General features: G+C 49.1%; 4 protein-coding genes and 1 long non-coding RNA gene across 5 annotated transcripts; 1 reads left to right on the top strand and 4 right to left on the bottom strand.

Annotated features, from left to right (window-relative positions):
• Nucleotides 1–341: 341 nt before the first annotated feature.
• LOC117895246 (laminin subunit alpha) lies at nucleotides 342–14061 on the bottom strand. Its single transcript, XM_034802757.1, has 13 exons — nucleotides 13658–14061; nucleotides 13326–13472; nucleotides 11602–12223; nucleotides 11327–11536; nucleotides 10854–11267; nucleotides 10519–10791; nucleotides 9599–10451; nucleotides 8882–9536; nucleotides 8537–8817; nucleotides 8082–8307; nucleotides 2453–8022; nucleotides 2180–2394; nucleotides 342–2111 (listed from the first exon to the last, which is right to left on the bottom strand). The coding sequence occupies exons 1-13, from the start codon at nucleotides 13877–13879 to the stop codon at nucleotides 670–672; spliced, it is 11130 nt and encodes a 3709-aa protein (XP_034658648.1). The 5' UTR covers nucleotides 13880–14061; the 3' UTR covers nucleotides 342–669.
• A 4302-nt stretch (nucleotides 14062–18363) lies between these two features.
• On the top strand, nucleotides 18364–18816 carry LOC117895031. The gene is made up of 2 exons (XM_034802403.1): nucleotides 18364–18475; nucleotides 18599–18816. Exons 1-2 carry the CDS (start codon nucleotides 18442–18444, stop codon nucleotides 18685–18687), a joined length of 123 nt encoding a protein of 40 aa, XP_034658294.1. The 5' UTR covers nucleotides 18364–18441; the 3' UTR covers nucleotides 18688–18816.
• Nucleotides 18817–20307: 1491 nt separating this feature from the next.
• Nucleotides 20308–20977, bottom strand: LOC117895029. Its single transcript, XM_034802401.1, has 2 exons — nucleotides 20832–20977; nucleotides 20308–20772 (listed from the first exon to the last, which is right to left on the bottom strand). Exons 1-2 carry the CDS (start codon nucleotides 20887–20889, stop codon nucleotides 20465–20467), a joined length of 366 nt encoding a protein of 121 aa, XP_034658292.1. The 5' UTR covers nucleotides 20890–20977; the 3' UTR covers nucleotides 20308–20464.
• Nucleotides 20978–21477: 500 nt separating this feature from the next.
• Nucleotides 21478–21971, bottom strand: LOC117895032. Its single transcript, XR_004648898.1, has 3 exons — nucleotides 21948–21971; nucleotides 21570–21686; nucleotides 21478–21501 (listed from the first exon to the last, which is right to left on the bottom strand). It is a non-coding gene; the product is annotated as an uncharacterized LOC117895032 (long non-coding RNA).
• A 484-nt stretch (nucleotides 21972–22455) lies between these two features.
• LOC117895030 lies at nucleotides 22456–22977 on the bottom strand. Its single transcript, XM_034802402.1, has 3 exons — nucleotides 22908–22977; nucleotides 22662–22850; nucleotides 22456–22606 (listed from the first exon to the last, which is right to left on the bottom strand). The coding sequence occupies exons 1-3, from the start codon at nucleotides 22942–22944 to the stop codon at nucleotides 22500–22502; spliced, it is 333 nt and encodes a 110-aa protein (XP_034658293.1). The 5' UTR covers nucleotides 22945–22977; the 3' UTR covers nucleotides 22456–22499.
• Nucleotides 22978–23232: the final 255 nt, after the last annotated feature.

The raw sequence follows: 23232 nt of genomic DNA, 5'->3' as shown, positions 1-23232 counted from the left end.
TATAACATTACCATCAACAAACTAAAACTTGAATTAATTTACGCACTTCCCTGTCTACTTACACGCTTGCCATTGCTCCTAGACTTATTCTTCGTTGCACAAGCGAAGAGTGGAAAAAGAGAATGGCTAGGAATTCGAAAGCAATTAAATTTCATTCCTTGTCGCGCACCTTTTCGATCAGTTTATGATCCAAGAATCCTCATTGCTGCTTTGAGTGATTTTAAACCGAATTAAAGCGCTTTCTTCTTTGGATATTTAATGATTTTAATATTTATTTGACTTCAAAGATAAAATACAAATGCAAAAAAGAGAGACGGAGAGCTACAGCATAGATTGTAGAACAGAATCTTGGCTTAAAACTCTCTCAAATAATTGAAAAATACAAAAAGAAATTACAAATATAAATTGGCACAAAGAAAAGGCTTAGATTTTAAGTAGAATATACGACAGGCAGATCGGCTAGAGGTCCACTTAAATGCAGGAACCCCTGACTTGAAACATGCCGCGTCGATTGGATATTGTTCGTTTTGGTTAAGTTGTTCGTTTCGTTTGTCCTTTGATTGCAAGTTTCGTCAACTTTCCATGGGGCTCAATTTCATAGTTTATAAAATTCCAAAATCGTTTGTCCTTTAAGCACTTCCGAGGGTCCTTCTCTGGGGGTTTCTCTATTTAGGCGAGCGGGCAGTAGCCCTGCCAAATGTCGCCAGTGATCATATTGGGCGTAATTCGAATTGCCTTCTTGTTGATTTCCACATTGCTGATGCAACCCTTGAAGGTCTTCTTGGTCTTGATGCCTGGGGCCTTCTGGAAGGCATGATGTCCGCCCATGAACAGCGGACGGTTTGTCTTGGTCAGGGCAGACGACTCGTTGCCCACACCCGGATTGGAGCTGACAAAGTCCACGGCAATGTTGATGACAAACTTCGATTTGATGGCCTGCACATGACGCTTCTTGCCATCGCAGAAGCTCTCGTTTGCGGGCAGCGTGAAATTCGTCACGAGAATGCTCTTCGTATCCGATTTGACGGTGAAGTAAAGGGCATTGTCCGCCAGCTCGAGAATGGCATAGGAGTTCTTGCCGTGCACCGAGAAGAGCAGACCGTCCGGGTCGCGGGGACGGAAATCAAAGCTGATGGTCATCTCGGCGCCAACGGTGAAGCGTTCGAAGAGCTTCACATACGGCGGTATTGTGCTGCTTGAGCTGCTGTGGAAGAAGACTCCACTCTCCACCTGATCGGAGCAGGGCACCACGGAGTACTTGGTGGGCTCTGTCTCCAGCGCCACGCCATCGAACTTGATGTCCTTCAGGCAGCCATTGAAGTACGAAGTGTTGCCACCAAAGTACGTGTGATTCTTCAGCTCCGACTCCACAAACTTGGTGATGCCGCCCACATAGATGGGCATCTCGACGGTGAGCACAGGTGCGTTACGCTCCTGACTCAACTCCACCGAACCCGCCTGCTCTGTGTGATCGATGATCAGGCTGACGCGCTTCGAGGTGCGCACAATCTCCACCGTGTGCCACTCGCCATCGTTCAGCTCCGCCTCACTGGTGATGTTCGCCGTGAGGCCAGCGCCGACTCGCAGCTGATGGGTCACCCGTCCATCCAGCAGATAGACAGCTATAAAGTCATCCTTCTGCTTGCTGCTCGCATAGAAGAGCAGTCCATTCGGATGCTCGGTGCGGAACGAGATGCTCACATCGTGATGACGTCTGAGCTTCACCGGCAGCGAGTTGATCTCCAGCCGCTGCTCCTTCAGCGAGTAGAAGCGGTAGCCACCCGTCTCGAAATCCACATCATAATTGGGATTCACGGGCAGCTTGCAACGCTCATCGCTCGGCTGATTCATCTTCGGGGTGGGGCGTGTGGTGAGCGTCTTCTGTGGCACAATGTCAGCGCCGAATACCTCTGGCTCTGCTGCTGTGGTGCGCATCGTTGTGGTTGTGGTCGTGGTGCTAGTGGTTGTGGCAGGTGTTGTGGTGGTTGTGGAAGTCGTGGTTGGTGGTGGAGTGGCCACTGGCTTGTGTGTCGTTATTCTGCCTGGTGATGGCGGTTCCAGCTCATTGGCGCCACTTGGATAATAGTTGGGAAGCAGATCCGGTTCGTAGGCTGATGGGAAAAAGAGAAACAAAACAATTAGGAACATTAAGAATCGTTTAAGTAACTCCAGCGCCTACCTAGTATATCCGGAGGACAGCCATTGATGTTGCCATTCTTCTTCTCCGCACTGTTGGCAAAATTAATGATCTCATCGTTGACGGTCACATCGCTGATGCAGCCCACAAAGTACGCGAGCGTCGAGAGCGCACCGCGCGGTGTCTGATAGTTGTCCGGCAAACCAGCAAAGAATATATCACCAGACTCAATGTACAGGGGTTCGGGGGAGCCCAAACTGCAGGAAATAAAATGATTAGACTGAGAGTCAAAGGAGAAGCCTGAGCTATGCCTACCGTTCCTCCTCTATATCATCCACTGAGAGCCGCAGCTCCCCGGCATTGTGCTGCACGGTGACCACATGATCTTCGCCATCGTTGAACGAACGCTGATCGATGACCAGTTCGCTGCCCTGGCTCCGCAGCTTCAGATACCCATCGTCCAGCGTGAGGCCAATGGTCGAGCTCTGATCGTTGTTGGTGGCATAGAACAGAATGCCCTTCGGCTGGCGCGTCTTGAAGCGCAGATTCACATGCAGATCGTTGTCCGTGGAGATGTTGTGTGTGCGCAGGAATCCGTACTCATTCGGGGCAAACGACAGCACAGTGGAGAACCGCTCGGGGCAGCCCTCCTCCACGCCCGTGCCATTCACATACTCCGTGAGATCCACGACAATGCCCGAGATGATCACATCATCGATGCAGCCATCAAAGTTCTGTGGCACAATCTCCGAGTTGTTCAAACGTCGCGGATAGCCACCAAAGTACATGCGTCGCAGCTTCGGCAGCTCCTCGTCCGCCTCCGCGGGTGCCGTCTCATGGAAGAGCAGAATATCGTCCACCTTCAGCAGTCCGGTGCGTCCATCCCGTCCAGCCTCCACAGTGTGCCATTGGTTGTCGTTGTAGCGATTGCTGCTGCCCGACGAGACGCCGCCGTTGCCCAGCTTAATGTTGAAGTAAACCGCGCCATCCACCAGCTCAATGGACATGTAATGCCTGTCGCGTCCGTAGAAGAACAACAGCCCATTGCTGCTGTCCTTGTCGGCCTTGAAGTTGAACTTGATGGTCGAGCGGCTCTTGAAGTTGTACGTGGCATTCAGCTGAACGTATCCGTTGCCCTTGAAGCGCAGCCCCGTCACCGGTTTCTTCTTCTCGAGCAGCACATCCCGTTCGCGCACACCCTCCGCATTATCCTCGCCATAGACAAAGTTCCACAGGCCCACATTCTCGTCACCAATGCGCAGATCCTCAATGTCGCCGTTGAAGTAGTTCGCGGTGATATCCTCGGGCGCTGCAAAGTCCGGTGCACCCGGATAGCCGCCCACAAACAGGCGACTATTGCGATCCACATGGAGAATGTTCTGCGAGCCCTCCAGCTGTGTGGGTTCGCTCTGGTGCTCCACAACCTCGCCGTTCGGCAGCTGTTCGCGTATCGTGAGCTTCGCCACGGAGCCTACACGATCGACCACCGCCTGATACCATTTCCCGTCCGACACGTACTTGTCGTTGGTGATGCGCTGCGGGCCGTTGCCCAGATCGATGGTCAGGATGGGATAGCCATTGACAATCTCCACGGCCACAAAGTCCTTGTTCTTCTGCGCTGTGGCATTGTCGTTGCCCAGGAAGACCAGGAAGCCAGACTTCTCGTTGGTGCGGAAGAACGTGGACAGATTGGTGCGTGTGGCCAGCAGCTTGGCCTTTTCGGGTGTCTTCAGCTCGAGCACGGTGCTGGGGCGGAACTTGACGCCCACCTTGATGTTGTTGGCCAGCTGGCGGGCCGTCTCCACCTGCCGCTTGAGGTTCTCAATGTCCTTGCCGAGCTTCAGTGTTTGGGCGGCCACGCGCTGCTGCTGATCCTCCACATCTTCGGCCAGTTCCACCAGCTTCGACACGGAGCCATCGACATTGTCCAGCTGATTGTTGGCCTGCGAGATGTCCTTGTTGGTCAGATCCAAATCCCGGTTGATGTTGTGCGCCTTCTCCAGCTCCTTGGGCGTCTGTGCGCTCACTGGCTCTAGGATTTCCAGCACATTCTTGAGTATCTCCAGCGCATCGCTGGCATTCGCATTCGAACTCTTCCACATGTCACGCTGTGCCGCTGCCGGCAGTTGGGCAATCAATATGTTGATATCCTTCAGCTGCTGCTCCGTGGCATTGTTGCGCTGCGAAATCTGCTGCACCTTGCCGCCCGAGCTGTTCAGTCGCGGCTCCAGATCGTCCTGCACCTTCTGCAGGGATTGACGTGCCTTTTGCAGTAGTTCCGCGGACTCAGAGTCCGCCTGGCCAGCGCGCTCTTCAATGCCATCGGTGATCTGTGTGGCATTGCCCGCGGCGGTGATGGCATCCTGGCTGAACTGCTGCGCTGCATCCACGGCCTCCACGATGCCCGAGTAAGCGGTGGCTGCCTTGATTGCGGGCTCCGCGTGCGCCGTCATGTCTGTGTATTGCTCTGCGAGATCCTGCGCCTTGATGGCCAGCTCTGCGGCTCTCATCTCGGCTTGGCCCGTCAGCTGCTCCGCCTCCTGGTGCTGATCGTCGCGCGCGGGCAGCTCCTCGTCCACATTCTTGTTCACAGACTTGAGCTCCTCGAGGGCATCGCGCAGGTTGTCCAGTTTCTGGCCAATCTGGCTCAGCGTGAGATCCCCGTTGATGAGGTAATTGCCAGCATCCTTGATGTTCGTCTCCGCCTGCTGCTGCTGCTCCGAGACGGTGTCGAACTTGGAGTTATCAAACGACTGTTTGTTGACGACATTCAGGCGCTCCACCTCCGCGGACTGCGTCTCCGATTGCTCGCTCCAGTTGAACAGATCCTCCAGCTTGTCGCTAAACTCTCCAATGTCGTTCTTCAGCGCATTCAAGCTGCGATTTTGCTCCTTGATTGGCTGCACCAGCGTGTCCACTTCGTCGTAGAGCAGACGCGCCTTCTCCAGCACCTGTTCGTTGGCCAGCAGCGGGATCTCCGTGTTGTTAATCTGTCCCAGTATGTGCTGTGCCTGCTCGAGGGCCGCTTCAATCTTTGTGCTGGCTGCAGTCTCCAGATTCTTGGACAACGCCTCCACGGCAGCAATGGCTTCGCGAGCCTGATCCGCACTCTTTAGTGCCTCCTCGTGGGCGTTGGTTATGTTGCCCAGAGTGGTGCTCGATCTGTCGCGTATGTCCAGCGCATTGGCCAGCGTTTGATTCACTTGCTTGGCATAGCTCTTGGCATCGGCCTCCAGGTCGCTGTTGGATTTCTTCGAGGGATTCAAGTCCACGCTGGTGGGATCCAATGCCTTGATTTTAGGCACCAACTCATCCGCCAGATTGTCGTAGTAGTTGAGCTTTTGGCTGGTGAAGAAGGCCAGCGTTACGCTGCCAAAGTCCGCCAGAACACTGTCGATCTGGTAGCGCATCTTGTCCGTGACATCGAGCAGCGCATGGTGGCAATTGTTGCACTCCTGGCAGCCCTCGTCCTTGATCAGAACCCAACGATTCGGACACGCATCGCAGCGATCGCCAATCACGCCCGGCAGGCACTGGCACTTGCCGGTGTTCGGGTTGCAGCCAAATCCACGCGAGTAGCCCTGATTGCAGTTGCACGGGGTGCAGCCATCCTTCTGGTACTTCCAGTGGTCCACGGCACAGCGATCGCACTGGCGACCCGTGACGCCCGGCTTGCAGGCACAGTGGCCCGTGTGGGCATCGCATTGCGTGGAGTTGGAGGCGGCACCGCAGTCGCAGGCGCGGCAGCCCAGGCCCGACTCGAAGCCATAGTGATCGGCCTTGCAGCGATCGCAGCGCTCGCCAATGACATTCTCGTGACAGGTGCACTTGCCCACAAACGGATCGCACTCGAGCGTGCCCAGATCATCGCAGTCGCAGCTCTGGCAGTTCTTCAGCTTCACCGCATCGCCGTAGAAGCCGGGCGCACACAGATTGCAGGCGGCGCCGAAAGTATTGTTCAGGCAGCGCAGGCACTCCCCGGTGCGCGTGTCACACGAGCCCTGATCCTCGGGATTGATGTTGCCGGAGCAATCGCAGGGTTTGCACACATCGCCCACGACCTCGGGATTGCCGTAGAAGCCATTGGCGCAGGACTCGCAGCGGGGTCCGGTGTAGCCGGGGCGGCACTCGCAATGGATCTCATTGCCCGACTCGGAGATCTCGCAGCTGGTGGCAAAGTTGTTCGAATCGTAGGGCAGGGGGCAGGCGCAGATCATGCAGTCGAGGGGCGTGCCCGTGGTGGCATTGCCGTAGTAGCCCGACACGCACTCCTCGCAGTGTTCGCCCTGGGTGCCGTGCTGGCAGCCCGTGCAGACGCCCGTCGCACAGTCGCACGTCTCCGAGTGGCCGTTGCACTCGCAGGGAATGCAGTAGCCGCCATAGGGACCATTAGGATCACGGTAATAGCCTGGGGCACAGTCCTCGCACGAGTGGCCCACATAGCCGGGCGGGCAGGAGCAACGTTCGACGGCGAGGAACTGATATTCCGCCGTGCCATCGGCATCCTCATCCGCCAGCGACAGGTACACATCCGAGATCTGCGTGATCAGCGTCTGCTCCCAGTAGTTGGCACGAATGTAGATGGCCTTGAGGTCGCGCAGCACCATCATAAAGTCCGCACGCGAGACGCTCTTGCCGGAGTGCGTCTGGAAGTTCGTTTCGACCATCTGCAGGCGATTGGCGAAGGGCATATTCCGGCTCGGCTGCTCGTAGCTCTGATGCACCAAGACCTTGTCCTTGCCCATCAAGATCACATCGGGTGCGACGATCGATTTGCCATCAAAGCCAGAGCTAAAGTGCAGCGTGTAGGCCAGATCTCCGCCATACGAGGAGATGTGACTGTTCTGATTGAGCAGATAGTCCAGGACGCCAAAGTAGGCGGGTCGCTCGTCGCTCACCTCGCGCGATGTGAAGTCCGCCTGGAGCGTTGTCTCGTTCAGCTGCAGATCCTCGGGCGCCACGGCCCAGAGCTCAAATTCGATGGTTTTGTTGTTGTTGTTGAACTCCGCGGTGCTGATGGACACCTGACGCAGCAGACTGACATTGTAGACACGCAGATAGGCGCTGTCGCAGCGTGAGGTCTTGCCAAAGCAGAAGCAAGTGGTGCAGCCATCGGGATTGCTGTCCTGCAGATTGTACGTGCCATCCACACACTGATCACAGTCGCGTCCCACGACATTCTTCTTGCAGAAGCAGCTGCCATCGATCTTGTCGCACACCTCCAGCTCCGTGCCCGGCTTGTGGCACGAGCACTGCTCGCAGCGCGGGAACTGATAGTAGCCATGGGCGCACACGTCGCAGGCCCTGCCCTCGATGTTCTCGCGACACTCGCAGGTGCCGTTGAACATGTCGCACTGGGTGTTGCCATTGGCAATGCCCAGATAGTTGCAGTTGCACTCCTCGCAGCCAATGACCTGGTGGAAGCCATACGTATTCGGTGCGCACTTCTCGCACATGTCGCCAATCACATTCGGGGGGCACATGCACTCGCCGGTGGTGGACTCGCACATGGCGCTGCTGGGGCACTGGCAGGGCTTGCAATCGGGGAAGCCGTAGTGGCGACTGCGGCAACTGCCGCACTGCCTGTCAATCACATTCGGCTTGCACTGGCACTGACCACCAAACGGACGGCACTCGAAGCTCGTGGAGCCCGCATAGTCGCAGTTGCAGGCCAGCGCTCCGCTGTTGTAGTCCGCCGTCAGGGAGAAGACGGCCTTCTTGCAGAATTCGCTGGCATTGTGCGTGATGTGGAAGTCGTCGTGACCGCAGTTCTTGATAAACTCTTTCGTCTGATCGAAGGTTTCCTCAACCAGCAGATCCTCGTTGTATTGCTTCAGCGGCACCACCACAAGATAGTCCAACCAAACGCCTTGCGGACGATCATTCTGTAAAGAGTTTTGGCTTTTAATGGGTGTACTCTTAGGGGTAAAAGATGACTGCTTACTGTAATTGTGAAATGGAATTCATCATCAATGTCGAACCAGTCGTACTCGCCGCCTGGGCGGATCACGCCGCGGCAGCCAGAGCTCGAGGGGCAATGCTCGATGTCAAAGTGTCCATCGTATTGGTTTTTGGCTGCTGTCAAAGTGAAGTAAACCTGATATTTGGGATGCTTTGGCTGGTAATATTTCACCAGTATCACGTAACGGCCAGGCTCGGCAACCTTTGACCTGTGGGAACATCATAAATGACAATGTAAATACAAATGTTTGTTTCTGGAGCACCCCCAATAAACATAACCTGAAAGCCCCACATGCGCAACTATCGCTTAGCACATGGATCGATAGGCATGTGTATCGATAACAAAGCGGGAATTCAAACAGAGAAATGGTGAAAACACCACAGAGCTACATTTTTGAAAAAAGTGGATGCAAATTTGTAGTTTAAGGATGCACTTACTCAATCACAATGCTACCCTCTTCTTTGCCATCCAAATGCACGAGCTTAACACGTTCATCGAGCGCTGCATATGGTGGTTTGTTGACTGCAATGCGATCCTCATGATCCGTTTCGAATTCAATCTTCTTGGAGTCCGGCACAGAGACAAATTTGGGCGTCGAGCATTGCTGATTGTGGATGACACAGACGGGACTGGGATTGATGTAATCAATGGACCATTGTTCCACTGGAATGGCCGTAACCGAAATGATGGGCACACGATATTCATCCGTAATGTCAGCCTGGAGAGGAAACACAATTTATGGTTAGATTTCTGCTTATAGATTCTGTTTCAATGCCACCCACATAGATGATAACGGGCTGCAGATCCTCCTTGCTTATGTAGAAACTCTTCTCCAGGCCATCATCGTTCACGGAAGTGCGACAAACGGTGGAATACAGGCAGGGATACAGCAGCACGGAAGTCTCCGAATCGGGATCATTCTTCAGTCGCAGATTCACGTAGTAAGTGTTCGTAAAGTTCCTGTGGCTAATGTAATCAATCACAAAGATGTAGCGTCCACTCTGTGGCACATCCACAATGTAATTCAGCTCCGGCTGCGATCGGCTAAGCACCGGCACATCCCCCACATGGCTCACAATCTGCAAATGCTCCGGATCGCTGTACACTTCGGCGGCCTTGGCGGGCTTGCCATTCGAGCCAATGAGGAAGGGCACGCCGGTCGGCTCGAAGACCTCCACGGAGGCGTACTTGTAGTGGCGGCACAGCTCCATGTTGCCCAGTTCGCACGGATTCGAGATTTGTCGCGTGAGAATGGAGGCCTCGTAGTAGGCAGCGGGCAGCAGCACAAAGTAGTCGAGCATCACATTCTTGCTGGCTTTGGTGGTGAAGACATAGCGTGGTCCCGGGTCCAGCACAATGGCCGAGGGCTTGAGGCCCTTGGGTCCAGATACAGTGACGAATTTCGGCTCCTTTGTCGGTTGCAGCAGGACCTTGACGCTGCGAGAGGAAACGAAATTAATGACAGAGGGAAATCCCTTAGGTCTCCAGTCTCTACTCACTTTTGATCCACTTCCTGGGGGTTCTCCGACTGTATCAGGATGGTGGCAGTGACATTCTCATCATTGGGATTCACATAGCGCAGGACAATGCGATAGAGGGAGGACTTGAACACGGTCAACTCATTGCGCACCTCGTTCTGTATTGTGTTGAACACCACATAGCCCTTGCTGCTGAATCCTGGGAACTCCTGTTCAGCGTAATCGTAACGCACCTGCGTGCCCGAAGGCAACGTGCCATCCTCGTACTCGTACTGGAACTGATGCAGCGTCGGGAAGTAGTGCGTGGTCAGCGGCTGCGTGCAGGCGCGTCCCGTGACACGGGGATGGCACTTGCACTGGCCGCTCGTCTTGTCGCAGACACTGGCCCACGAGCCGCCCACATCGCACTGGCAATCCTTGCAGCCAAACAGCGAGGAGCTGTCCAGATCGAAGGTGCCATCGCGGCACTCCTTGCAGCGGCGTCCCTGGGTGTGCGGCTTGCACGGACACTGCCCGGACTTCGAGGCGCAAGTGTCCAACCCAGAGATGGTGCCGTCTGTCCAACAGTCGCAGTTCTCGCAGCCATCGGGATTGCTTATGTTCAGGTTCCAATACAGCGGCTTGCACTCGTCGCAGATGCGTCCCGAGACGCGCTCCTTGCACTTGCACAGCTCCCCCACGGGCACCGAGCCACAGCCAGCGAATTTGTCAATCACGCCCGCGGGATCACAGTTGCAGTCCTCGCAGCTGGGGAAATTGTAGAAGCTCTCCTTGCACGAGTCACACTGGCGTCCATCAAAGTTGGCCTGGCACAGGCACTGCCCATCGGCGTTGCACGTGACGCCCTGTGAGCCATGCGAATCACAGTGGCAGGCTACCAAAGGGAAGAAGTTCTAGATTAAACAGAGTTCAAGGAACAGTTTTCTCTTCTTAAAACTCACGCAAACAATCCGGATAGCTGTAGTAGCCGGCACTGCACAGCGTACACTGTTTGCCGGCAAAGTTGTTCAGGCAATTGCACTTGCCCGTGTTGTCGCAGGTGATGGCGGAGCTGCCGGTGCTCGAGCAGTTGCAGGGCTTGCAATCGGGATAGTTGTAGAAGCCGGGCAGGCACTGATCGCAGCGCGGACCACCGAAACCCTCACGGCAGATGCACTGCCCCGACTGCTTGTTGCAAATCTCCGACTCGGTGCCTTGATTGTCGCAGTCGCAGTCTGCAAAAGGGAGGCAAAAGATTGCTGAAAATGCAGGCGGGAGTGAAACTTTCGCTACTCACATGAACATGCTGGATAATTGTAGTAGCCATGCTTGCATCTCTCGCAATTATCGCCACCAAAGTTGGTCAAACATTTGCACTCTCCGCTCGTCACATTGCAGTCGTTCGTGATGGAGCCAATCTGATTGCATTCGCAGGCCTTGCACTCGGGAAAGCCGTAGTAGCCCTCGGCACACTGTTTGCAGTAGGAGCCAGCAAAGTTGATCTTGCAGGGGCACTGCTGTCCGCTCTCCGCCTCGCAGTGGTAGCCGTTCGTGCCGTTCAGATTGCATTCACATTCGCGACAGTTCGGGTAGCCATAGTAGCCGTAGGCACAGGAATCACAATTGGGCGGCTGGAAGGCGGCACGACACTCGCAATTGCCAGTCTCCTCCTCGCAGTGGCCGGTCGAATAGAAGAAGTCGCACTGGCAGGCTGACAGAGAGAGTGAGAATGAAAAATCAAAGAAAAGTTCGTGCCTGTGCTGCACTTACGACTGCAGACATCCGTGTCGTTCCAGTGCTTGCCCTTGGGTCGATAGTACTTGGGCTTGCATTTGTTGCAGTTGATGCCCACGGTGTTGTGCTGACAGTTCTGGCACACGCCACCGCCATCGTAGTGGCCATGAATGTCCAGCGACAGGCCCTTGCGATTCACATCCTCATCGTACTTGCACTCCGTGCTGTGGCCATGGCAATTGCAGGCTGGAAAAGGGAAAATCAAGCATCAGGTTACGCCCCAAAGGCATTCCACTTTATGCTCTACTTACGCTCGCAGTTGAAGGGCCGCGCATTGGTGTTCTGGCGCCACTTCTTTTGCTCGAAGCCGGGGCAACATTCGTTGCACTGAATGCCGCACGTGTGATGCTGGCAGCGGCAGGCGAGTATCCGCACCGCGCTCTTTGGATCCTTCACGTCACAGGTGTCCGCATGTCCGTTGCACATGCAGCGGCCACCTATCGAGATGTCCTTGATCGAGTAGAAGTAGCGACGCGTCACAGTGGGATCCTGCCTGGCGACAGACATCAAATGGCCCAACAGATTCTTGGTGCGCAGCAGACGTATGCGCACATTGGTGGCACGCGTCCACTCCTGCAGCACCGACGAATTAAAGTAGTTTGTGCTGCTCGGCCGCTCGTTCAGCAGCATCACGGGTATCTCGCCATTCTCCAGCGGCACAATCTTCGAGTACTCCGTCGTGCAGATGACATCATCGTCCCGCGAGATGGGAGATGGCGAGATGCCAAAGTACGTCTCACAATCGGCGGGCGTGTCCGAGAAGTGCTGCCAGGGTGTCCAGGTCTTGCCATAATCCACGGATTTCTCCAATGTCCACAGACCAGGACGCGGCGAGTTGCCCATGCGTATGAACAAGTAAGCGACATGGAATTCCTATACCAAGGGAAGCAAATTCATTGAAATTCGTTATGTACAAATAAACAGATCCCACAGACACACAAACGAAACTACACAGAGAGCGGCAATGAGATCACTGGATGGCGTGGAGTAACTCCGAACAGAGAATTCTTCGCCCGTTTATTTGGGTTTCTTGTGGCTTTTATTTGCTTTTTCAATTGGCTTTCAATTGAAAAGAGAGACCCAGGGACATGTGTGTGTGTGTCTTTGATTTGTTTAGTTTTCTGTGGTGGAAGTTCATTTCAATAATTCTCTGCGCAAACAGAACATAATTGCGCCACATGTTCCACCGAAAAGTCGCCCCAAAATGAAGCACAAAATGCTGTGCCAGCTAAATATAAACTATTAAGTCAGCTACAAAAGGCATTCTCTTGCATGGAATTGCATTCTCCGAGTCTCGCCAATTAATGGCAGCGTCTGAGATCATGTTGCAGTGCAATTATTCTATAAAATGCTGGAAGGAAGCCTCCCCCTACGCCGTATCGTATACCATTTCCGTTGCCACATAGATTTGACCTCAGAGCACTATATATTCGAGAGGCAGATAAGCTCTGTCGGCTGTAGTTTACTTTATGCTGCTTCCAGCGCGATAAGCTGCTCCCAATTCTATCCCAAATGTCGCAGCATGCTGTGGCGTTATATTCCATGTGCTTATCGCTTGTAGAAAAAGAAAAGAAAAAGAGTCAATGCTCTGGGTAAGCTGAGACTCGCTTCATTCATACGAAGCAGCACAGACTTTTGTACATGCCGCACTCTATCTGTTGCTCTGCTATATATAGAAGGGCTACACAGTCCGCTGATAACCCCAGCGACAAAACTCCAGAGCTTCAGGCATCAGCAAAATATTTCAATGGGCAACGGGAGACTCTTTGGTTCTTTGCTGTCGATTTCTGCTTACGTTGTCGAAATGAAAACCCATTAAAAGGCACACGGACAGGAGGCAACACGTTTCAGCAGAAGAACCTGAAACCCCGAAAAACAAGTTGCATTCAACGCACACAGCACACTCTCTTCTGTATGCCCCTCTGCAGCCTTTCTTTTGTGCGTTTTCTTCTCTGTCTGCTGCTGTTGGTCTTACCTGTTCAAAATTGATGGTCAAATCGACTTCATTGTATTTCATGCCTCGGGACAAGGGCGGACTCTGCCACCAGGCTTCGGTGCCATCGATGGCATTCTCTGGCGGATGATTCTTATCCGGCACATTCGGATCACACACATCGCAGACCTAAACACATGTTAGAAAAAATCCATAGAGTTCCAGTTCCAAAATGTATTTTTAGAGCCTCCAAGCAACGTGCAACACATGGGGCACACACACAAGCACACGCGTGATCTTGTATGTATACCCATGAAAAAAAAGAAATAATTTTCTTTGCTTTGGGGCGTTGCTGTCATCCTTTGGTGTCCTACCTGTCCTTGAATAACCGAATAATCAATGTGATCATTTTCCGTATTGGCTCCGACCAGCTTGCAGTAGAGCTCGGGTCCATCGGTGTCCTCGCCACATGTGGCAGTGGCAAATATCTTGCGGCCAGTGGCCAAATTGAAGTACGGCGGCGTTAGCTCCGCCTGGCATTGGGCTAACGCTAGTAGCAGGCACAGGGCCACACCCACAGCCACGGGTAGCCCCATTCTTGGGCAGGCGATAGGCCTAAATCCTTTCCAAAGACCTCACTTCCGGCTTCACTCTTGTAGACTTTTCACTTTCTTATCGTTTTGGGTTCGTTGTATTTTTGTATTTTCTTTTTCAGAGAGCTCATCCAACCGCACTGGATGGCTCCTCGCGGGCAAGTGATGTCACTGCAGCGAGAAGTTTTCCTCGAGACCGATTCCGGATCCCAAAAAGAAACCTTTATCTCTCGCATGTGTCGCTCGCTCTCTGTGTGCGCTCCGATCCGTTCGTCTCTCGTTCCATCTTCGGCTTGGAGCATGAAATAATCTGTTTATTTTCAGCCTTTGTTTTGCTCTCAACGTTTGTTTACTTTTCTGCTTATCTTCTCTTTCGCTCTCTGGTTGTCTCTCTTTGCTGTGTGCTTCGTTATTCGCCGGCCGGCTGGCATCGAAGCCAAACAAATGAGAAACTGGTTCTCGCTCTGAGGAAATGGATGGGAATGGAATCGGTCTCTGCTGCTGTCTCTGTCCGCTGGTGAATGGAGGTTAACATTTTGAGTTGTGTTGCTCTCTGCAATTGAATACTCTGCCGAGGGGCATGATAATTTTGTGACATCGGTTGATGTGGGAACATTGGAGCTGGAGCTAGAGCTGCGCCTAATGCAGGTTATGTTTATCTGCAAATAAAGCAATATTTGTACGATGCTTAGTAGCAGACTCCACAGACTCACGCCACTTGCAGGCAACTCTTTATGTAATTGGGGATCCATCGAAGCGAGATGTTAGATTTCATCCTGTTGAAAGCAGCCGAGACGCAACTGCTTTGCCATAGCAGTGGCAGAGGCTCAAATTAGACGCAGCGCCACGACCAGCGGGGACGAGTAGCAGCCTCCAGAGCCATAACTAGAAAGATTCTTATTAGAATAATTTCAAATAGGTAATTTGTCTTGCTTGTGCAGAAAATTGTGTGCAACAGCAAAGATCCACGGCGTCCATCCACAAACTGCAGCCGCCGTGGCAGCGGAGCGGTGCGTGTTTGTGTTTGACCAACTGCTCTTCCTAGTCCAGTAAAATAGCCGAAACTATGCACTTATACGAAGAGGTATTGCTAATTGGCGGCAATTCTATTATTTTAGCGCGAAAACAGCCTTTTCCGCGGCATTTTTGCCGATACCATGTAGATTGGACTTGCGATTAGCATCGTGTAGAAGATACCGATAGGATTACCCCACCTCTGCTCCAGCCTCTTCGATACTAATTGTCCATCACTCTCCCCCTTCGCAAAATAGCGGAAATTACGCAGGCTATCGGTCGTTTAATAAAAAGTGCGTGAATATCAATTCTGAAATGTTTGTCCTAATTAAAAAACAGTGGTGGCGCGTTTTTAATCATGTGCTGTGCAAGAAAAGTGTAATTATGTGTACTTATTATGTGCAACAGAACGATCAACGGAATCCATAGCCAAACAAGAGCCAGGTGCGGGGGTGCGTTCTTCGCACGCAACATCGCCAGTAAAACAGCAACAACTATGAACGTGAAAAATTCTACTACTAAGTATTGCTAATCTTATTGGTAGCAATTAAACTATTTTAGCGGTAAAACTTATTTTTTTCGCGGCATTTTATTCGATGGCACAGATCGGACATGCGATTAGCATCGTATACAAGCGATAGGATTACCCCACCTCTGATCCAGCTTCTTCGATACTAATTGTCCATCACTCTCTTTCGCAAATTGGAGGAAACCGGAAACTACGCGGTCGTTAAATAGAAAGTGCGCGATGTAATTATGTGCACTAATTATACGCAACGTCGTCGAATGCGTCGTCAAACAGTAGCCGCCGCGCGAGGGTGCGTTCTTCGCTCGCAACATCATCGTTCAGTATAGTGCTAAAAACTATGAAAATGAAATGACAAGTATTGCTAATCTTATTGGTAGCAATTAAACTATTTTAGCGGGAAAACTTATCTTTTCGCGGCATTTTATTCGATGTCACAGATCGGACTTGCGATTAGCATCGTATATAAGCGATAGGATTACCCCACCTCTGCTCCAGCTTCTCGATACTAATTGTCCATCACTTTCTTTTCGCAAAATGGCGGAAACTAATTCGGCGGAAACAACGTGGCGGTGGCGGGCTCGCGTTCGTTAAACAAAAAGTGCATGAATATTAATGAAATAAATGTTAAAATGTACATCCTTATTGAAACTATAGTTGTGCCGCGTTTATAATCGTGTGTTGTTCCAGAAAAGTGAAATTGTGAAGTAGCCATGCGGAATGGGCCCCGCTAGGTTATAAAAGTGTTAGTGTGTGTGAAATGGCCTAGCGGACTGGGCCCCGCTAGGTTATGAAAGTGTTAGTGTGAGTGTGTTCCAGCAAAAGTGTTTTATCCTAGCGGATTGGGCCCCGCTAGGTTAAAAAAGTGTGTTCCAGCAAAAGTGTTTAGTGAAATAGCCTAGCGGATTGGGCCCCGCTAGGTTATAAAAGTGTTGGTGTTAGTGTGTTCCAGAAAAAGTGTTAAGTGAAATAACCTAGCGGATTGGGCCCCGCTGGGTTATAAGTGCAGTGAAAAAAGTGTCAGTGTGTGTGTTAATATTTAGTGCGCAATTGACTTGAAAGTTGCGAAAAAAAAAGTGCGTAAACATTTGCTAACATTAATATACATTTTTGAAGACAATTCCTGACTAAAAGTGATCTTGTGTTTTCCAAAAGTGTTGAAATTTAGTGAAAGTGAAGTTTAGAAGTGATATAGCTTAGCGGATTGGGCCCCGCTAAGTTATTAAAGTGTTGGTGTTAGTGTGTTCCAGCAAAAGTGTTTTATCCTAGCGGATTGGGCCCCGCTAGGTTATAAAAGTGTGTTCCAGCAAAAGTGTTTCAGTGGAATAGCCTGGCGGATTGGGCCCCGCTAGTCTATGATCCCGCCATAATATCATTGTGTGTCAATATCAATAAATAATGCGGAGAATCTCGGACCGAGCTTTTTTTTTTTGTTTTTTGGCTTTTATTTGTATTTTTTTGTGGTGTTACAATTTATTAAAATGCCCACCAGCAATGCTCGGCCACCCGCATGTGCCGTTAAAAGTGTCAGTGTGTGTGTAAAAGAAATCAAAGGTGAAAAAAAGTGCAACTCAAACATGTTCAATCATGTCTAAAACCAATCCAAATCGCGTTCGTTAAGCCCACCACCGCCAAAATTCGGAAGCAAAGCAACAACAACCAGAGCAAAGAGAAGACCCAACAACAACACTCCGCAAGTGCCGAATCTTCGACTACCGCAATTCTCAGGCACCGTTATGACATGAAACTTCTAAGTGCGTGTGTGTGTGTGCAAAAGTGCACGAAGAAATCGAAGGTGCACTTTTGCATCAACAAAATGTTGAAGTTTATTGCTATACCGATTAAATAAAGCCAATTGCAGAGGAAACCAGCCAGCAGCTGCAGCCGCGCAGTTTCTGCGCTGCCAGCGTTTGAAAATCACGATCAGAAACAAAAAACTGTGCGAAATTCATGACCAAAGCGTCGACAGCGCTGCCAACGTCGGCAGAATAAGTAACGCCATTTGCCACTTGTTGACAGCATGTATTCTTTTTGGGGGCAGCTAGCCTCTTGGTAGGGGCGATCAGATCGCAATGACAAAAATAACTGCATTGATAAAGACTGCCACTGCCGTGAGTGTCAGAGGAGCGAGTTGTTGTTGGCCCCAATCGTCGGTCCGTGGAGCAGCAGCAGCAGCCGCGTCTCTGCCGCTGGATGTAAACGAGTTCTTATGACGTAATTCGCCGCGACGTTTACCGTTCGTCTTGCTCTTTCCGCTGTTGTTGTTGCTATTGCTGTTTGCGCTTTATGCAATGCACGCAAATGAACATTGTCGAAAAAATAAATGGAAATATTCGGTTATATGAAAAACATTAGTGGTTTGGTCGGAAAAAACCTCCACGATTACAACATCCAACAAGAAGTTCTTGATTTAGCTTGTCCCACACACGACCGCAGTGAACAGTGGGACACACTGTGGCTAAAAACAATTCTAAGTGGTAAGTGCATTTGATCAACATTTTACTTACGTATATTCGCATACACTTTTTTGCATATATGCCTCTTCCCAATATTCGGGGAATTGTATTTACCGTTTTCTTTTGAATTTCCCCTTGTAAAATTCCCAAAAACTTCCCTACTTTCGTCGGAGGGATCTATTACCGATAAGTTCCCATATCGATAGGTCGTTTCCCAAAATCGATACGATAAATCTTTTCAAACATCGATATCAGCTGGCAGCCTTATCGATAGAATTGGTCCATCACTTTCACCGTATAATTGCGCCAGGTGTTCATTTTGAAATTTCGGGAACGAACTTTTGGAACGTGCAAATTGATTTAGCGGCCATTGAGTGGCCCGACCTTTGCCATCATATTCGCTCCACTGTGGCAGTGCTGTTAGCGTTGGCGTCGACGTCTGCGTCGCCGCTCACTCGGACGAGTTTTCACTTATTCGCGATTGCATGTTCGGATTGGCGTTCAATTTGGTTCTAAATCTCGTCGCGTGTGGTGCATGGAGCCGCAGCTGTTCTCCTCCGTTCTCCGCCATGGTACTGCTGAAAGTGATCAAGTATCTAGTGGGTTAGTGAAAGTTGTTGCACAGACATAGCCCGAAGATATCATCCAACCACAAATCCTTGTCTATTTGCATGTGTCCCCTGTGCGCTCCTGTTCCTGTTGCTGCTCCTGTTCTTGTGCGCGAAGGCTGTGTGGCGCGTGTCTGCCATGAGTTGTCCCAGAACATGACATCCCTCAACAAAATGTTTAAATATCATTTGTTGGAGATCTCTTAGCAGCAAGAAGAGCGGACTTACACATATCGTGTGGAAATTCTACTGCATTTTTGTTGTTTGAGAGCCAGTTTGTGGCTCAAGCAAGTCTTTTGTTATGGAATCCATAAATAAAAAAATAAAAACAAATCCACCCACACCCAAACTTTGAAATTGGAACTCATTCGGAGTAACGGCACAGCAGTCGTCATGCAGTAGAATGGCAATTCGGTGACCTTCAGCGCCGCAGAGGCTTTTGCGCAATCCTAGAAAATCCGAAAGATATCTTTAATTTCCAGTTAATTCCATTGCAAGCATTCGAGTGGAACTCTAAAACTGTTCTAGAGAATTACACGCTAGACATACACCGAATAGAGTAGTGCCTGAGCTTTGGATATTCCCCCCTTTAAGACCCCAAAAAGAAACCCCAGAAATAAGCAGCGTGAAACAGGTCTAAATATGCATAACGAGGTCTCGCTCTCTCTCTCTCTCTCTCGCTCTCTCTCTCTCTCTCTCTCTCTGTAGATATCTCAGATCTCATTATGACTGATTGTACAAACAAAAGCGACAAGCACACAGTATTTACAATTAAAGCCGGCCCAAAACAATGCCAATAAAGTTGAAAAATAAATAAAACAGAAGTCAAGCAAGATTAGCATTCGATCGCGTCGTCTCTCGCGACGTCACACATAAGCATCTTAAGAGCCAGCAAAAACTATGAAATTCACAAAATTAAGTAGCCAAAAAATCCCCGTTTTCGGACGTTGGACATTGAGAGGGTGAAAAGAGGGGCTTGGTCGCGACAGACAGAGACGTCATTTACAGAGACGCCCCTCGACTCACACTTCCCATTCATTCATTAATTAATCATTAACATGATTTATACCTTTTTTTATAGCCCATTCTCTCGCCTAATAATAGTATTTGTATTGCTCACACACAAAAGATGGGTCAAATTTCGCATGCGCCGTCGGAGGCGTCACCACTTGTGCGAGCAATTAAGTAGCAAATAAAGACGTCATTGTAGATGTTGTATTTAAATGTTGTATAATTTCTTTGGCACGAGATTTTGTCTCCAAAATATGAGCTATAAATGAGGACGTCATAGATTTTTGATTTAGATTTAATTTTGGAAACTTTTGCACATATTTATTGAGGCGTCGTATAGACAGAGGCGAGACACGTGAATCTAAAGTTGGAGGCTTGTTGATTTTCGCTTGAGGTTTCCTATGACAAAATCTGTCTATACATATATTTAGGTATTGTATAACTACAGATCGGATATGTATGGTTGTGTCGTTTAAATTCGCGAGAATTGTTGATTTATTTTGCCTTTGGATTCACGAGACTTGGATTTAAATCCATAAATTGAAAGAGAAACAGAGAAACGGCATAGAAACATCGATTTAGAGGAGTCTATGAACTCGATGGTCTTTGGGAGGTATTTTTCTATGAATTTATTTATACATATTTTACAGACAAAGATTCGCATTTGACCTCTGAATTCTCCATATGAACAAGGTGAAATTTCATAGATACATAAAAAAAAACTTTATAAAGGTTCTGTTGCTCTGAGCCCTAGAATGCAGCTTTCTTATGATCTTAAGAAGATTTTAGTGATAAAATGAACTATTGATTAATTTATAAATGGGAAAAACTCTTGACTAAATTTTATATTTATATTTATTTAATTGTTTTAAATTTAATTTTGTACTTTTATATACAGAAGATGTATTATTAATTTTGGCATTCACGATTCACGAGATTTTAATTTATAAAATTGCACATTTATTTCCTAAAGTTACTGATCCTTGATAAAGGACCTGCCAAAGTTCATGACGCTGCTCACGAATGTCAGCATCGATGTGATCATTGAATGGGCGTGCTTGGAGCTCTCTGTGGTGTCTCCATTGGCGGTACCCCTGTCATTATTTCGCTTGGTTTTGGTGGAGACTTTTATCTTCTTTGGATTTCCCGACGGCTTTTCGGCGCTGCCGAAGAGGCGGTCGAGACGTGGGAAGACTAGCTTTCGGTTGCCCCACTCGCCGCTGATTTCGTTGAGGCGTTCATCGTCCTCGTCGCTAAATTCGCGGTAGGGAAGGGCATTGCCTTTGAGAGGGGAATTTGAAGATTAAATTTAATCTTTTCAGAGATTTTCTTGCACTTACTTATCAGAATTGCGGCACAGAAGATAATGAATATCGCCAAGATCTGTGATGAATGCATTTTGCTTGATCTTTCGCTTGATTTTCACAACGGATTGAATCGAATGACACCTCCACTGGGATTTTCACAACAGTATGAATCGAATGACACCAAAGAGTGGAACTTTATAAAGAGTCTTGTGGCTCGGAAGTGGCGGCGAATGATCTACGTGATGGAATGATAAGCCAGCAATGCGCACGTTTCACCAAATTAATGTCTGTTTTTATTATTTATAAATATAAATCATAGCCATAACCGTAGTTAACACGAAATCTATGTGGAAATTTCTAAACAAGTATCCATAGATTCTTAATGTGGTTTGAGGTCAGGGCTACCCCGTTGCTTGGGCATTTCGTAGGCACTGTCCAATTCTGCATCTGCATTCCGTTCGTCCTTTACTGGGGGCGTTAGCCAGTAGCGTTCGAGTTGCTGCCTGGTGTACATGGGTCTATTTGCCATCGCCATTCCCGCACACAAACTGCTGCACATTGCTGCAAAAGTACAGTGATAATTGACATTTAAACAACACTAAGCGTACCAAGCACTAACCGAAGAATAATAAAAGTCCAAAGAAGAAGTTTAACTTAAACGAAACTTTGCGGCTGCTGCTGCTCCTCATGATGTTTGATTGATCTGTGGATACGTTGAATCTGTGGCATTAACTGATGGAAGAAATACAGATGCCTTCCCGTTTTATATACCTCAGAAATAACCACGACAGTAAACGCTGTGCTCTTCGCTGATTGGTGTTGAAGCAGGAGACCAATGGATGAACTGGCGCCCTCGTCTGTCGTCGTGCGGGAGATTATGCAAAGTATCTGCCGAAAATAAAGACGAAAAAAAGAGAATAAAAGGCTCGAGGCGGCGGCATTCTGTCTGTCTCCGTCCCGCCATTCGAGGTGGGGAAACACGCCTGGGGGCATCCGTTGCCGTTGGATCTCCTACCGGTCTTTGACGTCGTCGTTTTATACGTTTCATACATGAACTTCGAACAAGCTCGTGAATTTATTAAAAACAACAGCAATCAGACGCTCTGAAATTATAAGGTGGCTCCAATTTCTGGAAGATTTTTGTTGTACCTGCACAACTTTGTCTCTTCGGTTGAAGTAAAGATAAAGCAAAGTTCTTCGAGCTATTTATAGTGTTCATAATTCGACTGTATGCATGTTAAATTTGAAACGCCTCTTTACAAATTTGTATCAGTTGACATTAACTGAAGGTCAAAGTGAAAATTATATAATTGAAGTGAAAAATTAATGCATATATTTGTCCATGAACTAAAAGATATTCTTGGCAATATTCTCTCAAATTATTTAAATATTAAATTTGTTTTGAACAAAGTGGTGCTAATTTGTCATACGCTGCTGTATGAATCCAATCGCTTGCTAATTTGTTAACACATTTGCCAGACGACAACGACGCGCGTCTAGATTTACATATGTCATTCCATCATTTGTTGTAAAAGTGTGCCATTCCCATGCCCTTTCCCTCGAGAAATCTTTTGGGGCTTGAAAGGTTTTGATTTGATTTCGGGACGTTGCTAACGAAAGGGCAGGCCACCAGGGGCAACCAGGGAAATACATACAATTATTTTCATAGATTCTTCGCACACTTCAGCAACAATCTATTGTTTATTCTTTTTCAAAACCAAAGAAAATGGTCCATCTTTCGTATGTGGGTGTCTGTTCGCACAGATAGGATTCCATGGAGCAATAGACATTGCTATAATCCGTGAAAGCTAGAGGGAATTACATTATTAGATCAGATCGAAAAGAAAACACTTTTCCACCTACCTTTTCCCTTCTGACATGCTGCAATATCCATGAGGCACGTTGAGGCGTACTTTCGTATGCAACCCGCGTCCTCATCCAAGCCACAAATGGCACTTGACTCCACCACCGATTGATTGCAACTCTTCTCCAATGGACAGGGGGTGAGAATGGATGTGGAAATGCATGTGGAAATGTACAGAAAAGTGCAAACTGTAAGGTGGCATTGAATTAAGGTCAGCAGATTTTCACTTCTATCCATGAACTCACACAGAAAGATGAGACACATCAACAGGGTGGTCTGCATTGCGGGTAACAACTTCCGATGGCAAAAGTTTAAAGCGCACTGCGCCCATCGCAATTTATAGCGACCATTAAGCCAAGTAAATATGTAGATAACAATTAAAGTGATAAGATAGACGAGACGCACGGCTAAACCAGTTCGTGTGCTCTTCAGTTTAATACGGGCAAATATGTAGATAAAGAAAATGATCACACCGAGACCAATGTCAATGAAATATCGAAAAAAACGAGGGTTTTTCTTACGTATTCATTTTATTTTTACTTTTTATGGCGTGCAAATTTTATAGACCCT

The sequence above is a fragment of the Drosophila subobscura genome, chromosome J, assembly GCF_008121235.1.
Source record: "Drosophila subobscura isolate 14011-0131.10 chromosome J, UCBerk_Dsub_1.0, whole genome shotgun sequence".
Taxonomy (NCBI): Eukaryota; Metazoa; Arthropoda; class Insecta; order Diptera; family Drosophilidae; genus Drosophila; species Drosophila subobscura.
The sequence above is the reverse complement of the archived record's forward strand: the minus strand, read 5'-3'. Positions and strand labels throughout refer to the sequence as shown.

What these genes read in the sequence shown, in the direction of transcription:
- LOC117895246 (XM_034802757.1), bottom strand. Translation starts at nt 13,879, where the DNA reads ATGGGGCTACCCGTGGCTGTGGGTGTGGCCCTGTGCCTGCTACTAGCG. An exon ending in CAATTATCCAGCATGTTCAT is followed by an intron (nt 10,792 to 10,853) that starts GTGAGTAGCGAA and finishes TCCCTTTTGCAG; the next exon opens with ACTGCGACTGCGACAATCAA. An exon ending in CTGTCCTCCGGATATACTAG is followed by an intron (nt 2,112 to 2,179) that starts GTAGGCGCTGGA and finishes TTTTCCCATCAG; the next exon opens with CCTACGAACCGGATCTGCTT.
- LOC117895031 (XM_034802403.1), top strand. Translation starts at nt 18,442, where the DNA reads ATGGTACTGCTGAAAGTGATCAAGTATCTAGTGG. An exon ending in AGTGATCAAGTATCTAGTGG is followed by an intron (nt 18,476 to 18,598) that starts GTTAGTGAAAGT and finishes TTGTGCGCGAAG; the next exon opens with GCTGTGTGGCGCGTGTCTGC.
- LOC117895029 (XM_034802401.1), bottom strand. Translation starts at nt 20,889, where the DNA reads ATGCATTCATCACAGATCTTGGCGATATTCATTATCTTCTGTGCCGCA. An exon ending in CTGTGCCGCAATTCTGATAA is followed by an intron (nt 20,773 to 20,831) that starts GTAAGTGCAAGA and finishes CCCCTCTCAAAG; the next exon opens with GCAATGCCCTTCCCTACCGC.
- LOC117895030 (XM_034802402.1), bottom strand. Translation starts at nt 22,944, where the DNA reads ATGCAGACCACCCTGTTGATGTGTCTCATCTTTCTGT. An exon ending in GATGTGTCTCATCTTTCTGT is followed by an intron (nt 22,851 to 22,907) that starts GTGAGTTCATGG and finishes GCCACCTTACAG; the next exon opens with TTTGCACTTTTCTGTACATT. An exon ending in AGCATGTCAGAAGGGAAAAG is followed by an intron (nt 22,607 to 22,661) that starts GTAGGTGGAAAA and finishes AATTCCCTCTAG; the next exon opens with CTTTCACGGATTATAGCAAT.